At 40.4% G+C, this 17,229-nt stretch overlaps 2 protein-coding genes across 2 annotated transcripts in view; one reads left to right on the plus strand and one right to left on the minus strand.

Moving 5' to 3' along the window:
- MED15 (mediator complex subunit 15) overlaps positions 1-3,196 on the plus strand; it is a 20,547-nt gene extending 17,351 nt beyond the window's left edge. The window contains exons 13-18 of the mRNA XM_009081248.1: positions 318-381; positions 548-614; positions 1,011-1,171; positions 1,330-1,496; positions 2,373-2,471; positions 2,613-3,196. Of these exons, the coding sequence (XP_009079496.1) occupies positions 318-381; positions 548-614; positions 1,011-1,171; positions 1,330-1,496; positions 2,373-2,471; positions 2,613-2,749 (695 nt within the window). The 3' untranslated portion in view covers positions 2,750-3,196. The remainder of the gene's footprint in view (positions 1-317; positions 382-547; positions 615-1,010; positions 1,172-1,329; positions 1,497-2,372; positions 2,472-2,612) is intronic.
- A 2,925-nt stretch (positions 3,197-6,121) lies between these two features.
- Positions 6,122-17,229, minus strand: part of SMPD4 (sphingomyelin phosphodiesterase 4, neutral membrane (neutral sphingomyelinase-3)) — a gene marked incomplete at its 5' end in the record, with an annotated part of 15,489 nt that continues 4,381 nt past the window's right edge. Inside the window, 11 exons of the mRNA XM_009081249.1 lie at positions 6,122-6,457; positions 6,925-7,053; positions 7,219-7,350; positions 8,069-8,302; positions 8,869-9,074; positions 9,714-9,877; positions 10,174-10,274; positions 10,468-10,558; positions 11,015-11,160; positions 13,620-13,709; positions 17,131-17,202. Of these exons, the coding sequence (XP_009079497.1) occupies positions 6,131-6,457; positions 6,925-7,053; positions 7,219-7,350; positions 8,069-8,302; positions 8,869-9,074; positions 9,714-9,877; positions 10,174-10,274; positions 10,468-10,558; positions 11,015-11,160; positions 13,620-13,709; positions 17,131-17,202 (1,692 nt within the window). The remainder of the gene's footprint in view (positions 6,458-6,924; positions 7,054-7,218; positions 7,351-8,068; positions 8,303-8,868; positions 9,075-9,713; positions 9,878-10,173; positions 10,275-10,467; positions 10,559-11,014; positions 11,161-13,619; positions 13,710-17,130; positions 17,203-17,229) is intronic.

A 17,229-nucleotide genomic window follows, 5' to 3' on the forward strand; every position in this document is an offset into this window, starting at 1 on the left:
TTCTGTTCCAAGGATTAAAAATGACAGAGAAGGTTAGTTGCTCTTACCTATGACTTTAAAGATGTCATGTGATGAATGGGCAAAATCTTTATCCTTAAACTCTCATCAGTTTTCCTTTGCTTATATTTTTTTAGACTTAGAGCTTATGCAATGGATATATTTATGATTAGATGAAAGATCTGTGATCTACACTACTTTCTTCAGTGTTGGCTTATGTATACACGTAATTATATACTTTTACCAGTGTACTATATTTCTGTCTGCAAGAAAGGAAGCTGTTTTTGTAGTCAGTATTTATATGTCTGATAATATTTCAGATAGGAAGAAGGACCTGAGTAAAATGAAGAGTCTCTTGGATATCCTGACTGACCCTTCAAAACGGTAACTCTTTCCTCTTGGCTGGACATCAGTTTTCTCAGCTATTCCAGAAATTTGTTGTTTAGCATCTGACCATGTTGACATTGAGCCCACCTGTGGGGCTCAGATAGCAGAAACACTTCAGCTGAGGTGACTGTTTTGTGGTGATGGAATTTCTCCTCTGCTGCAGGTGTCCTCTGAAGACACTGCAGAAATGTGAAATTGCTCTGGAGAAGCTGAAAAATGACATGGCTGTGGTATGTACTGTTTTGTGCCAGCCAAGATAAGCAATTAATTCTGAAAGGTCTTGGGATTTTTTTGTTGCTCATGCTGTTAAGACTTCAAGTAAGTTGGACTAAATAAGAGAACAGGAAAAAATGGGCAAGCATGTATTTCAAGTAAGTCACCTGTCTGTATCTTTTAACTGAACTTTCAATTTCTTGTGCTTTGTGCCAAGACTTGAATAATTCTTTCTAGGAACTTTTGTGGCTGTGGATGGTTTTTTTTCCTCCCATACTGTCACTGTAGTGGTTTTGATAATCATTTGCATTTCATGCTTTGGAAGCTTATAGCTATAAAATTTTGCAGAATAAATAGTAGAGATTTCTTGTTTGGTGATGGTTAAAAGAAAAGGGATTTGTCTTGTGTTTCAGCCTACTCCACCACCTCCTCCAGTGCCCCCTACCAAGCAGCAGTACTTGTGTCAGCCACTTCTGGATGCTGTTTTGGCCAACATCCGTTCACCAGTCTTCAACCATTCCCTTTACCGAACGTTCATGCCAGCTATGACCGCAATTCATGGACCACCCATCACGTAGGTGTCACTGACCTGCTCTCTGTCCTAAGTGTTCACTATTTGGGGAGAAAATGTTTATTTGTAGAAACTCTTAAAAGAGCAGATGGGTTTATAGATGGGTGTGGGTTATATAGTTATATTTTACCTGGTCCTTTTGTGGACTGTGTTTTACACAGGGCCCCAGTTGCTTCCCCTAGAAAACGGAAATATGAGGAGGATGAAAGACAGACCATACCAAATGTCTTACAAGGAGAAGTTGCAAGATTAAATCCTAAATTCCTGGTGAACCTGGACCCTTCCCACTGCAGTAATAACGGCACAGTTCATCTCATATGCAAGCTAGGTAAGCAAGAGGAATCTAAGGGCTGATTTCAGAAAGATGTGCTGAGCTTGACTATAGAAAAAGAGCTTTTTGCTAACAGTCATGATTCTGGCTAATCTGCAACTTCTGCATGAAGTCTGTACTTAATAGGTTCATAGCATTGCTTAATCATGACATCCTGCTCAGCCTGCTTCAGGGTACAGCTGGGCATTTCAATTGACACTGATCCTTTCTCTGCACTGAAGTTGCAATTGGTAATCTCATTTAGTGTCTAGAAAATGACTTGTTGCTAGCAACAATCTTGATTCCTGATTTGACCTGTTCTGATACGTGAGAATGGTTCTGCCTCCAACAACTAGGACAGATATGTGAGAGTTGTTCTGCCTCCAACAACTAGGACAGAGCTAGAGAAACATTGAGTAAATTTTTGGGAGGGTCTATTTCATTTTGTACTAATGATCACTGACAATTATGTACATTACAGAAATTCAGATTGCATATTTTTTTTCATCTTAGCTGAATACTCATGAGTTGGTATCGTCTATTTACTTGCTTTGTTCTTGGATTCCAGTAGGGAAAATTAGTCTTTCCTCCTCCTGTTCCTTTGAGAAACTGGGACTGGTTTTGTGTGGGTATTGGTACATAAGGCACTTAATGGTAAAAAATGAGGTGTCTAACTTAGTGAGTTGAGCAGATGAAATGGTGAGCCAGGCCTTTCTTCCAAGAATTTAAGTGCTGTTGAAGTGAGCAATGGGATTGCCTTTCAATAAAAAAGGAGATGTACAGTCTGGTTCCTCCTTGGGTTCTGAGGTTAGAAACCAAGCTGAATTATACCCAAAAAACCTTTCATCCAGCAAGGAATGCTTTGATCTGATGGGAAGTATGTTTGTATTCTAGATGACAAGAATCTTCCAAATGTCCCACCACTGCAGCTCAGTGTTCCAGCAGACTATCCAGACCAGAGCCCTCTGTGGATAAAGAACCCCAGACAGTATGGTATGAGGATGCTGGCATGACATTTATTGGGCATGTGTATGGGGTAACGGTGGGGAAATGTGCACATCTAGTGTTAGTCTTTTAATTATTTTTAATACAATTTTTATTATAACTTCCTTCATCTGTTCTCTTTTTTTCCAGCAGCCAATCCCTTCTTGCAGTCAGTGTATCGATACATGACTTCCAAACTATTGCAACTTCCAGACAAGCATTCAGTCACAGCACTCTTAAACACCTGGGCACAGAGCATTCGTCAGGCCTGCCTCTCTGCTGCATAACACCTCACTGTCTAAGTCATGAAGCAAGCAAGAAAGTCTCAGCACAGCTGGTCTCTTCCACATGCCACCGGAAAAACAGTTTGGGGAGGTTACTGCAGAAGAAAGAAGCCTTATGTTGTTTTGTTTCTAGGTGTCAGGTTCAGTAGAGAACCTGATGTTAGACTTAGCTTTCATGCTTTTTATCTTCTGCCTCTGTGGACTTTTGCCAGCATTTTCAAATATACAGAGTATGTATATATGGTTCTTGAGACTGTATTTAGGATGAGTTTTTATTGTCTTCTTAGAGAAGAAATTATTTGTGGACTTCCGTCAGGGAGTCTGGTATAAGAGGGAGTAGGGAGAAAATGTCCTAATTTGCTTCAAAGTTTGCTCAGTGCCAGTATTCCTTTCACACTGTATGTTTTGTGACCTGATACTGCCCCAGAAATAAATTAGCTGCAACTAGAATGTGCTTGCAAACTTCTCAGTGGTTGCAGGAACCTTTTTGCCTATTAGCTTTGCCCAGAGATGGGATAAATGACAACCTTTTGAGGCATCCCTCAAATATGTGAGATAAATCCCACTAGGGGGTGGGAGTGTGGAACCAGATAGAGCAAAAAAAAAAAAAGTATTTTATAGCTTATTTTAAATCCTACTTTGTATAAACGGTTTTTGGTTAGCAGGGACCACATTTTTCACTCCACAAGAGTGAGGTTGATGAGGAAGAAGAGATACTAATATGCACACTGACTTCCTCTATAAATTCAGTAAGTGTGTATGTAAAGGTGGGGGAAAAACCCAACAGTATAAAGGCCAAGTAACACAGGTCAATCCAGCAGGCTTGTAGCTACATTTCTTCTAAGTCTGAGGCATCTGGCTTCCCTTGGGAGCTGATGCACTGCAGTGAAAATGCTCCTCTACTACACCAGTTTGTTTAAAAGGAAAAAAACATCAGCTCAGGAGTAGAACTGACAACCAACCCTTTGTGCCTTGACAATGATGGGCACTCAAGTCAGTCATCAGCTGCCTTATTGTTGGGCAATTCTAAGAAAATATTTGCCACAAGCAACTCCTAATCTTGTGCATTTTTTGTATTTCCCCCATGCTTATAAGTTGCTCACTCTTAATTTCCTCCTGCAGAATTTCAAATTTCAGATGTTCTCGTTATATCCTGCCCCATCTCCCTGTATTGTGCAGCAAACCTTAAAGAGTAGCTGGGCTCTGTTACAGCAGTGTCAAGAAATTGCTATGACCTCTGTAAATCTATGTGGTGTCATCAGTTTTAGGATGTTTTTTAATGTGGGTACTTAGTAGGCACTGACTGAGGCAGCAGAATGCTACCAGTATTTTGTACATGAACTAATGCATTATCTGTTTGTTTCTATTGTAATAAATTTATTATTATTCCTGTGTTGGATGCTAACATTGTACTGCTCTTCCCATGTTAGATACCAGTTCTGTTGTGTCCATTGGATGATGGTTACTGTGTTCTATGATAAGTGACAACTCACAGGCTTCGGAGGTCAGGGGATGAAATCCTAAATGGCTCTATATCCTATGCAACACTGTCCTTACTGTCCTCTTAGTGACCTGGAATATCTGGTCAAGCAATTAGTAATGGTATCTACAAACAAACAATGTAGTTTTTTAACTGGTGAAAAAGAGAGAGAAATGATGACCCAAGTCCTGTGACTGCAGAGCTGATTATGGGAGCAGTGTGAAGTGGCAGTTTGAGCAAACAAGTGAACAAAGCCAAGGGCCTCGAGTATCAGGTACTCCAAATCAAGGCAGCAGGACAATTATCTACAGCAGGACAGTGCCCAGTAAGTAGGAAATAACCTCTCGTGTGAAACATGTTGAGATGCAACCCTCATGCAGCTCTGAGACTCAAGCAAACTGATGGATTTGGTAACAAAAACTGGTTATTACAGTCTGATTTTCATGGTACTGACTGCTTTGTTTCCTCCAGCATTGTTCTGGATGTTTACTTACATGTAGTTTATAGCTGTTTTCTTACTGAACCTTATTTCACTTTGCTTAGTCCTCTTTCGAAGTGCGTAACTGGTGTACTTCTTACTGAGCACAAAATGGTTATTTTACTGATTGAGTTGTCTTTGGAAACTGATTTTCTTTGGATTCTTCTTTGTGGCATGTTTTGGTGCATTGCCCCAAGGAATATTTGGTGCATAAATAGCTCAGAGAATGGAAATTGCAGGAAAAAGTGAGAGTGAACACTGAGACAATATACACACAGCTGTGCCTGCTGGTGGGGAACCCTTGGTCCTAGGGAAATAAGGATGTTTTAAAGTCAAAAAACAGACTGAAAACACATGCTTTTTATTTATTACTCTAGGTTGTGCCACTTTGTTACTGAGACACTTAACTGACATCCTCACCCTGCTGGGCAGCTCCATCAGTGTTTAACTGGTCTGAGTCAGATGCTGCTGTGAATGTTATAAGGCACATGTGGGTAGTCTCATGTTTTTACTAAGTGTCTCATCTCCTCTCACTGCTGTGTGCAGCCCTCAGTATTTTACAGGAGTATTGCTGCAGTGCAGCTGCCTGAGATGGGAACTGATTGATTCCTTAGGCATTGATGGAACAAAAGGGATTTCTTGCCCTTTTCATGTCAGGGGAGAGGACAACGTCGTATTTGTTGAACTCCAAGAGAGTTATGTTCCTATCTGCTGGCCAAAGCTGGCAGCATAGAGTTACAGCAAGGGGAAACAGAGCAGTAACTTCTGTTTTTCTATGCAAGTGTTAATACCCCAACTGAGAAGTGACTCCAGAACAGGTGCAAACAACATGAAGAAGTGGTTTATGGAGGTAGAAGACACAAAGCTGCCTGGGTTAAGGAGGCCTGAGGCAGTAAAGAGGTTTAAGCCCAGCACTGGGCTGTGAGATGCCACTTTTCTCCTGCCTTGTCCCGTCTTCTGTGGGTTGGTTTTGTTTTTATCAGTACAACTTCCTATGAATTTCTGTGTACACTGCTATTTCTGTTGCCTTTCTAACATGCTTTGCCTGTCAGCATGCTGTGGGAGTCCTACAGCCAATTCTTGCTTTAGAATAGTGTAAGAGGCTTCAATGCAGTTATTGCTGAATCAAAACTATTTCTACCTATGGCACGGTTTATTTCAGTTTTATAAATACTGATAGCTCATTCCCTCCCCCAAAAAAGCCCCAAACAAACAACATATTCACTAGATTCTATAGGAATGCTTTTATAAAAATAAAATTTACATTGATGATCTCCACTCCACAAACCACAACATGGTTTATAAAACTCAGTTTAGTATTAAAAAATACTTTAGGTAGATCTGATATAATGAAAGCATGTTAGTCATAGAATCCCAGACTCATCCTTAAAACATATTTTTACAAGTGTAAGCCAGGAGAAGAAAACTAGTGTTCATGTGGTTTCCATCCTTCAAAGAAAAACGTCATTATTACAGCATAAAGAGAATATCCAATCAGGATAATGAACGTGCAGCCCACTGGCCCAATGTAAAACCAGGATGCAAGGAAGTAGATCATCAGCAAAGAAATGAGAGTCCTGTAGCTGGCCAGAAACCTCAGACTGATTCTTGGTCCCAGGTTGAAGCTTGTTCTGTCATTCACCATGGGACTGTGCCGGATTTTCCGGACAAGGTGGGGCTTGGTAAGGTGATAGCGACAAAGTCTGCCAACAAAATCTTCTCTGGAGCAAAGCATGTCCATCTGATCAGCAAACTGAGGTGACAAACATTATAACATTAGTATTCTACTGCAACTACTGTCATAAAGTAAGTGTCACTTATTTTAGAAGTTCCTTCCTTTATGGGATGAAGATTATAGGGAAGGAGGGGACCAAAATGCACTTTCAAACAGCAGAACTGCTTTAGTGCAGACTTGCCTTGTGTTTGTCATACCTATAGGAAGAAAAGAATTTGCTTTTCCTGTATTAGAAACATTTATTCTGAATGATACTTCATTGTTCATCAACCCTAATGAATACCTTAATAAATAACACTTTAAATGTTTTGTGTAGGAAGAGCAGAAGCAGGCACAGAAGCAGGCCTGGTACCATTAGGAAATACCCATCTAGACCACAATAAAAGAGATGGAGCAAGAGCAACGCAAGTGTCATATATGTGCACCTGCAGTGAAGAACAAAAACTTGCAATGGAAAACACAAAAGGAGGCAGTGCTGCACTCACCCTTTCGTTGAGCAGTGAGGATAAGCGAAATAGGAGGCGAACGAGAGTGGCATTTTCGTAGCTTCGGATGGGCTGGAGCTCAGTATCTCCCTGATATTGCACCTCAAATCTACGTAAGCCATTTATGATCTAGAAATGGGAAAATAAACAACTTATCTTGCAGTTCCCATCTGAAACTCCTTTATACTGGCACCTATCTTAGCCCCAAGTTGGTTGCATTTCTCTTCATTGTAGGAGAACAACTTGTTTTTTTCAAGAACAATCTTAGTACTGATAGGGAATCTTTTCTCTCACCTGGTACCTGCCACGGCGTGTAAGAATGAGGCCATCCTCGCTCTCAATGCAGTCTGGAAGCTGTTCTTTTCCATTCTCATCTTGAGCTGTCCCACATTTCATCATCATCTGGGTCAGTTGGGCTTCACTCAGCTGCTCAAGAATAACACAGTTCTTATAGCAGGTGTTTGATCTACCCCCTCCTATTTCATTTATTTCTCACTTCAAACTCATTAGCACTGAAAGTTTTTGACATCCAGCTCAGATACCAAGAACTGCTTCACAGGACCTCAGTTAAGTCATTAAAAGGAGATACAAGTCTCCTGGTTTCTTTTCTGTGCTTTCCAATCCAAGGGAAGTGTTCTGGTTTGTATGTCCCTTAGCTCTCAAGGAGTATCAAACAGCTTGCTTCTAGGTCAATTCTATACAAGGGAGTGTGGCTGCAGAGAAATTAATCTGTTCTTTTAAGTTTAACAGTTCATCCACAACTGCAGTTATTTGTTGTATTTTTATACCTCTACATTTAGAAGATACTGGACTGTCTGTAAAACTGCCTTGCCTGTTTGTAAACGTGAAAACAGGCACAACTAAAGAGATAGGTTTGGGATAAACTATACAGTCCAAAAGAGTGGTCACTTGACACAAAGTAGGCTCGACATGTACAAATTCAGAGCTCCTAATTTCACCTGTATTGAAAGCCTTTGAAGTAGTCAAGTGAAGTTAAGAGTCTAGAAGATGTTAACAACAAAATTTGCCAGCAAGGTCTCTGGATGGCTTTGTGACCCCACAAAGTACAAGAGACATAGACATACATTTGAGGAATCCTGACTCTTGCTCACACTGAGCAAATTCTTAGAAAGATGTTACGTACCTTAAAGATTTGGCACAGGTATTCCAGTGCCTTCTCTAAATATTCATCTGTTTTTTTGATGCTGTCTTGCCCAATTTCGTCAAGGTCATTGCCTGTGTAGGAACCATTCATCTCAGATGGTGTGAATCTAAACCACGAGAAGAAGGACTGGCTAGCCATTGTCTCTGCAGAATGGTCTGATATGGATTTTGCTGTCTGCTGTGCCTGACAAATTAACTGAGCAAGTTTTAACACCTAAACCAAAAAACAGAACAAAATTGTGTGAGACAAAGATAAAGGACCATTGACCATCAATATATGGATGAAACTCTGCCTTGATAGCTGGCAGTGAGCGCAAACCCAGCAAACTCACTCTGTTGGCTCATCAACTTGTGCTGTCAGCTGCATTTCCAGTAGGGCAAAGGTTTTTTGCTGTTGAAGCATTTAAGAAACCTGAGTAACTGCTTAGGTTTTGAGCTTCTATTTTTTTCTCCTGCTATTTTTCTCTGACTTGATGAAGGGTATTCATCAATACAGAGAATCAGATCATGGTAAGTGTGTTTGAGAGGAAATACTCTCTATATACTATTTCAAGGCAGCAAGCTGTTACGTTAGCTTCTTACTTAGCCAAGAGCAAGTAGATTTTTACAGCTGTGCTGCACTGAGACCCCTCAGGTTCCAGAAGTCAACATCAGCAAGGTAAATTATACAGCAATGCAAGGTGTCAAGTTTTCCACTCTTAACTTCTCATAACATGGATGCTCAGCACTGAGAAATCATCTATTGAAGTAGAAAGGCAGGTGAAAAAAAATTGTCCTTACCAAATTCCTGACTTCTGTGCCAAACATCTGTTTGTACTGGAAGTCCTGTCCTTCCAGGCTGTAGACATGACTCTTCACCTTAAATGAGGCATCTGTAACAGTTGGAGACCGCGATGACAAGAAGCTCCCACCGAGCGTGGAGCTCATAAAAAGTCGGTGTTGACGGTGGGGAATTACAAGTTCTGGCTCCAGGAATAACTGTTCTCCTAGAATTTGAGTAAAGCAGGGAAGATGGTTACTTAACTAATAGTGGTTTTGCCTGGGGAAGGTCTAGCTATCTTAAGGCTGCTGGGCAACTTGCTTTTAGAGAAGCAGGTAGTTCTCAAAGGAAAGAGGCCTTAATTACTTTTATTACTTAATTCTCTTTGCCCACGGCACAAAATGTCAGAGTGCATTGAATGCAGACCATACAGGCAGCATTTTAAGCCTATAACATTGTTCAACAAAGGCAGTAGAGAATCATGACACTTCAGACATTGATATTTGTCAAATCTTGCCTGACTCAAATTTACTGTCTTATAATTAACCTGAAGTGCATGCCTGACTTGCTGACCAGCTCTGCTAAATAAGTAAGACAAGTTTAAGAAAAGCTGACTATTGCAATTGTGTTCTTTAGTCTTTAAAGAAAAATTGTGGAATGAGATCTCAATTATGGTTAGAAAAGAACTACAGGCATACCAAACCAATATGACAAACATTAGTGAACACACACAGACTTTTGAACAGCAAAATCACATGCAAAATGGGAGAGAAGTCTATTCACCTCAGTACTTCTGAGGTAAGATGTAGCTATTGTGAAGAAAGATTGAAACAGGACAGCATAAGATGTCAAAATATCCTTTTACCTTTCAGGATCATTTCAGCTAGATTGGGCTGAGCAAACACCTTAGCTACTCGGAACACCATGAGGGCATTTTTTGGACTGACCAAGTCTGTTCGAAGAGCTCTGTTCAGAAATCCTACAAACAGCTTGGTATACATGAGTAGGTTTTCTTGAATGAAGGCAGCCCTGTCAAAGTGAGTACAGGATTTGTGAGTACAGCCATTTAAATAATCTTTATTTTGCCTTCTGCCAAACAAGCCATTAAGGGAATGTTTCACACTGCCTCTGGAAAGACGATCAGTTTGCATTGAGACAAAAGAATACTCTTACAACAAAACCTGGTGTTCTTAAAAGTCATCTCTAGTCTTGTACAGGAAGCTAATTCAGGTTGGTGGATAATTCTTGAAATACTGCTGCTTTACTCAGGACCTGCATAAACTTGAGGTTTGGTTCAGATTACTTACAGCTGGTTTCCTCCTTACCATTTCTCTGACACGCTGCGAGGCAAAGGCTCTGTGCTCTGGGGTGGCTTTTCTGGAGCATACCTCCAAGGCTGCAAGTAACTTAGCCACATCTCAAGAACCTAGGCAAAATCATGCATAAAAGATACATTCAATTTCCTTATGTCTAATTGGCACTGTAACATTAAATGTGCATGCAAAGAATTCCACTGCTCCAGAAAAGAGAGATTTAAAGACCAAGAAATAGCTGCTGAACAGCAATAACTAATAACTAGTTCTGTTGAGCACAGACTAGAAAGAGAAGCAGGTACATACTGTTCTGAAAGAGGCATCCAGAGGCCAGTGGCCAAAACAGTGTTGCAGAAAGATGTAAAGCTTCTCCTGGACAAACCGAGGAATTACAACCCTGCAAACAGATGCCAAGACAGTCATGTGTATAAACTGGCAGCAAAATTTTGAAAACAAACCCAACCCAAGCAACCAACAACCCAACACACTTCCACAAATGCAAATCCAGAAAGGACTGACCAAAACCTATTCTTTCTTAACTGAAACTACTTCTGGCTATTGAATTTCAACTCAAATTCCTAAGTACCACCTACTAACCTAACCTTGGCCAGAATTATCTGGTAGCATTTTCTTTTCTCTGACTCGTGCCAAGATGTAGTTAGTGCAACAGCTGCTGCTAAAGCTGCCCCTCCTCAGTGGATGTGAAGAAAAAAATCCATTAGCTCTCATGTACTTTTAATAATGTACTTCTGTATTTAGTCATCAAAACAATGCAATTCAAGCTCTCGGTGAAAGCTGAGCTTTTCAGAGAGAAGCCCTGTACATTTCAGAAATAGGCTGCTCATGCACCTACCTTTTAAACTCTTCCAGTGGGCTGGCTGTGTGGGAGTGGGCTGAAGGTGAGAGAGGCTCTGGTTTCAGGCTGTTGCTGAAAGCATGCAGATGTTTCACAAGCAGTCTTACCACGAGCACGTGCTCTTCAGTGGGCTTAAATGATTCCTAGATTCAAAGCCAAAGAGAGGAAGCTAATGATTATCACATGCTAAATGTCCAGGAAATATTTCAGGAAAATTATATTCTCAAATCAAAATACAAGAAATGTTCTCTTCCTTCCACATTCTTCACCATAGTTTGGTGCCACCTGATTTTGGACAGGCTTGCTCCAGAGGACAAGCTGCATCAATCTTCTACCATCAGTTCACTAGGAAACAGTAGCATATTTTGATTGTAAGAAAATGTATCTACAGTACTCTAATGCACTGAATTTTGGGCTAGCATTAAAGAACAGAGTAATGTGTAGATTTTGACTTACCCCTTTCTGAAAAAAGAATATTCAGGCTTTCATTATGGTTATAAGTTCATTGCTGCAGAAAGCACAGCAGGTCCTTTGTTTATACTCATGGCTTGGCTTTAGAGTTCTCCTTCCTATGCTGGTACTCAGCTGCCTTATAAGAAAGAATAGTCCTAGACAGAGTTATGGTAAGAATAAGAACTGCTTCGAGGCCTGCATGATCCTGTTGGTTCTAGCATCCTTATGGGTAGAAGTAGCCTGAGTGGGAGTAGCACAAGGAGTGATAGTGAGCCACAGTGATGTTACTAATAAACAAGTGAGTGTGTGGTAGAGCAGGGAGGAGAATGAGGTAAAAAAGAGCTGGTTCTCCTGGGTGCCCAGCACCAGAGCTGGTCTGCTGCAGACTCTGGGGACAAAGTCCTTTGCTACTGTAATCTGCTTTAGGAATGAACTAATCTCAACCCACCACAGAAGGCAGATTTTGAGGTATCATTTGTATACTAAGTTTCAACAAAAGTTGAAAAGAAGAATGTACACGAAACAAGCTGCAAGTATAATGGAAAGTGCTGAAAGTGTGTATTAGACCATAGCTGCAAGATGTTTCCAGGCTGTCAGGTGCAGTCATGCTGAGGCAATACACTGAATATAACTGGCAGACATTTTTATACAGGAAACTTATCCTTCTTAAATCCATTCAACAGTATTTCCAGTGCTGGTGGCAGGGGGGTCTGTGTGGCTGTGTGTGTCCTATGTCCTTTTTCTGCAATGCCTGAGGTAAAGCAGATGTGTTTTTACAGTCTCCTAAGATCTTTAATACACTGTGGCATTCACTCTAGGAAAGATTCAAAGCTTAATGGTAAGTACAGTCACATAATACAGCCAGATCTGGGACTCTTCTACGACAAGGATAAATGGTTACTAGTTCTAATGAAGGCTGGTCTTGTGAGTTTGACAGCTCCTGCTTATGTAAGTGTATTTTCTACAGTCTTGGGGAGAGTTTATATAAGAGGGTAGAGCTCTGAGAAGGTACTTACTTGGTCCTAGGAGTTTAGATCAGGATCTCCAAAAGCAATTGGGGATAGTGAATACTCTGCTATATGCCTTGAAAGGGAGTAATTTTAAAAAGTCCTAGGCTCCCCTTGAAGGTACCTTTAGAATTTCCAAACCCACCACTACCACTATTTCAGTTCATCATTTTGGGTGATGCTAGTAGTTTTCCCACACAGCAATTCTTATACTTCCCTCTTAGCCTGGATCAACAGCATTATGAACATCACTGGTTTCCCCCACAAGTGTTTGTGTTATCAAACGTCAGCTTACAGGACAATTTCATGCCATTCTTAACACAGTAATTAGATAAACATAATAGTAAAAAAGATTTTAAGACTAGGAGTACTTTCTGAGTTCCTTTCTAAGCAATACTTTGAGATAGCACTTAATTCAAGAACAAAAAAAAAGGATTAAAGAGCAGGGAAATGCCATGTAGTGCCAAAGAGCTCTATAGTACATAAGCTTAGCCCTCCCCATTCCCAAAATGAAGATCCAATGAGTAAAGGGCTGAAGTGGGGAAAGAGAAATCAGCAATCTGTTCCAACAGGAATGTTTCTGCATGCACATTTCCTGGACAATCTGCAAATGTACCACTCGTGCTTTTGCAAAAGTGGACAGTCAAGTTCATGTTGCCACTACAAATTTAGTATTATCCAATGACATTTCCTTGGCTAAAAATCCCTAGATGTTACCTACCTTAATTTGGGTGACAGCCATGCAAATTCTGATCTCTTCTTCCATGCAAAGTTTGCTTAAATGACTAGCGTGTGAGGGGCAAAAATCTGCCATCGGCGAAGGCAGCTTTGGTGTCAAAAAATGTCAGCATAGCTGATAAGTCTTCCTACAATGCATTACAAGAATGCAGCTCTAGAAATAGAGTTCCCAATTAGTCCTCATAACATGCTAGATTTTAACTATTTTCTCCATAATCTTTGCCAGTATCTGAGTATCTGTTTCACTGAAAAATTTAGTCAATCTCTATGCAGTGTTCTCAATCAAGTTGTAAAACCACACCTTGGCAGAAAACGTTGCTGCACTGCCAGCACCAATACACTTGGCAGATTATTTGATGGAACAAGATTTTTCAAAAGGAAACAAAATGAAAAGATGATAATACTTGGTATGCGTGGAGGGCCTGGTAGCTGGATTGGGCAGGACTACCGTGGTGTTTACTGGAGATACTGAGTCGGTAGTGGAGAACCTCCAGCTGAGACAACAGAAACAAAAAGGAAGGGGGGAGGGAAAAAAGGAGAGAAGAGAGCAAGAGAAAAAAAAAGTGAGAATGAGCCCAAGGAAGAAGGGTGGGGGGAAAAAATGAACATCACAAATACAGTCAGGGACAACATATCACAACACAACTGCAGCCACAGTATCCTCTTCTTTCTGGTGTTCAGTAGATTGATTGTACAATATTTCATACCCTTTGTCAACTTGGAAATACAACTGGGAGCAGCTGTCAAAAAAGTGGGTGTTCTCTTTGCTACTCTCAGAGCAAGTACTGGCAGAGGGTATGGAGGATTTGCCAAATAAACTCCCTGTTTTTCAGAAGTTAATTGAATTGCAGCAATGAGGATTTAATTAGAGTTTTAATAAAAACGGAGTAAAAGAGTGCAATGTTCTGAAAGCTTTTTTAAATCTATTTTGAAAACTCTGTCATTTCTTCCTGTGCTGCTCGACAAACACTGTTTGTATACTGAGAAGAAAACAAATTTCAAGTTTCCAATTCAGAGAAATCCTCTGTCTTTTTGCTACTTTAAGGCCATTTGGGAAGGCTGCAGGTCTTGGGAATTTCCTCCAAAGAGAAAATTACTTTTACTATTAGGGAAACATCACATGTATAAAAAGGCAAAAGACATACCTAACAGTGTTACATGCTGATGCAAAAGGCATCTTGCCACAACACTGAAAGCTCTGCAAGCCTCAGCCAGATCCCTTCTTGGGTGAACAAGGTAAAGAGTATTTTTTGACAATGTGATGGTGAAGAGGATACTGTAGCAACAGTGACACACATGTATGAAATTAATGAAAAAACATAAAACAAAAAATGTACACTACACAGATCCCAATGACTATTGTCAGGCATCTAAACTAGCTCTCCAGATCACACCTCTGCTGTCTTTAAATGGCCTCCACCCAATCTCCTCCAGTGTTAGTTTGGCACCTCTTGGTTTTACACTCAGACTGGTAGGATTTTTACTGCAGGCTCCCCAACAGCTCCAGCACATCATCTGCTTTGTAACTGACTCCCCTGCCACAGGAATCTGCAAGACCCTGTAGGCTAATGGCTATTCCACATGCAGTGCTGGGGGCTGAGCACCTGGCATTGGAAGGTCAGGAAGCATTACACAAAGTTTTATCAAACTACTTTTTAAGGGTTCTTGGTGATTACAGCAGAAGGGAATAGAGAAAGAGATGCTGCACACTTGGACTCGAGATAATCAGAGAAAGAAAAAGCAAATAGACAATGTAAAAGAATTGGAAAATTGTTCAGTTAGAGGGGGAAACAGTGACTCAGCACAGCAAATAGCATCAACCTCAGGTTCACAGCAGCCCCAGAAAGAATTGAAAGCTGTAAAGTAGTACATCTTCTCAAATTATCTGCTATTCATTTCCATTCCACTGCCTTCTGCTTGTAAAGGGAAGCCTGTGATGACATTAACAAGGTTTAAGGAAAAGTCTGTGATTCTACTTCAGATGGAAGTTACTTAGCTAGGACCTGTCTTGGCCCATCAAAGCAAACAGACCTGGCTGCTGGACAATGAAAGAGCAAGTTCTGCAGAATCTCATCCCACTTTCCAATACAGATATCTAGCCATTTCAAATCACTGATGTTCCAGGGATCACTAATTGCTCCTCCTTCAACACACACAGAAGGCTAAATGGAATCAAGTGAACCTGCATAATTATTAATAATTTCAAGAATAAGGTTTATGGTGATCCTGGATTTCCAGTCAAGGCCTTTAATGCTTGTGTTAAAATAAAGCTTACATTTCTGGATATTCTACTTCCTTATTTGAGGAACTATGAGGCAGATTATTCTCCTTCAGCTCACCCTGAGACCAGCCTACAAAGCCTAGTTTAAGCATCAGAGGCTTATGAAAAGTCCTGTCCCTAGCTGACCTAGAACCTCTCCTCAGTCCTGCAGGACACAGCTTTCATTCAGTTATGGATGTCATGGGGAATTCCAGTCCCCCATTCCAGTGTTCTAACCCACAAAGAGCGAAAACTTCCTATGTTACATGTCCATGATTACTTCCCATCAAAGATGAAACTAAAATACCATCAGGGAGTTATGGCCTCAATTTGTGGCTCAACACACCTTTTGGAGGATCCTGAAGTGCTGATTTCAGGGAACTGTAAGCTCTACCTAGGCCCTACTCCACCATAACATGGATAGTCACTGTCTGCAACTGGTGCTCCCTAGTGCTAGAAGAGAACATCTGAAATACAGAGGGTGAACAGAGGAGAGAAGTTTAAAGCAATCATCATTTCTGGCCTAAGCACAGCGCTTGATGCACAGAGACTGGACAGACAGACAGACCAAAGGTACTTCAAGCAAAGCCTTTCCATCACAGGTGCACAGCCATGCTGCTGGGAGTCCCAAGTGGAGACTTTGCAACATTAATGAGTTTGCATTTTGAGCTCAACTTTCAGAATAAAAGAAAAAACCCATCATACTTCAGCTCTCCAATGTTTTTCCCTAGCAAAATATAAATGTTTTATTCCATATCCTGTGAAGGATTAGAATTTCTCAGTCAATTAACTCTCATATTGCTCTTTCCCACAGGAATAAACCCTGAGCAGTTTTTATATTTCTCTCCCCTTCTATGAAAGTCCCACTGTGACCCAGAGGGAATTCAGAGGATCAACATCTTCTCCTTCAAATTCCCTTTACATTTACAATGCCTTCGATCTTAGCCTCCCCAACACTTAATTAGTTCTTACATGCAGTAGTTTGTTACTGAACAGGCCACCACAAACTGCTTATAACAAACAGTGTCTCATATCATCTGAGCAAGAGCTTGTCAGATATTCTGAACTCTGTATCTACAGGACTGCTTCTGACACCATTATGGTGAAGAGCATATTTTGGAATATGAAACAACAAAAATGGCTTATTTGCTTAGCACTGAAGGACAGTTTAGTAAGATTTTATTTTCTAATTTGGATTTATGCTAAAAAATGGTTATGGATCTTAGAAATTACGAATTGGTATTTCAGTAACAGTTGCTACCTCTGCTGGAAATCAATTTTTGCTGTTTTTAGGAGCCATATTGCCCCAGTGGGATTTAACATAATGGTTTTATAGTGGCATCTTCTCCATCGATACTTTGATTATTGGACTTCAGATTGTTGTGACCATCCCACAAACTTGTCTTGTACAAAAAACCAGAACAAAACCAACACAACTTCTGCAATGAAGGCAAGTCTGGATGACACACTTATTCACAACATTCTCCCATAACTAGATTAGCAATTCTGACACACTCATGTAGATAATTTGCTAAGTTATTTCTTTCCTTTGGACCAATATACCAAAACAAAAAAAAATCTCCACAAAATAGATTTACTCCAAAACAAGAGGTCAACTATCAGGTGATGTTCATAAATGAAGTACAAACTATTACCTTGACATGAGGGGACTGCATTTTCTGATACATTTCCAGTGAATAATGATGAAGCCACATTTCAACAAAGATCTGCAAAACAAATATTTTCTCAGCTAG

The sequence above is a fragment of the Acanthisitta chloris genome, unplaced genomic scaffold, assembly GCF_000695815.1.
Source record: "Acanthisitta chloris isolate BGI_N310 unplaced genomic scaffold, ASM69581v1 scaffold22328, whole genome shotgun sequence".
Classification (NCBI taxonomy): Eukaryota; Metazoa; Chordata; class Aves; order Passeriformes; family Acanthisittidae; genus Acanthisitta; species Acanthisitta chloris.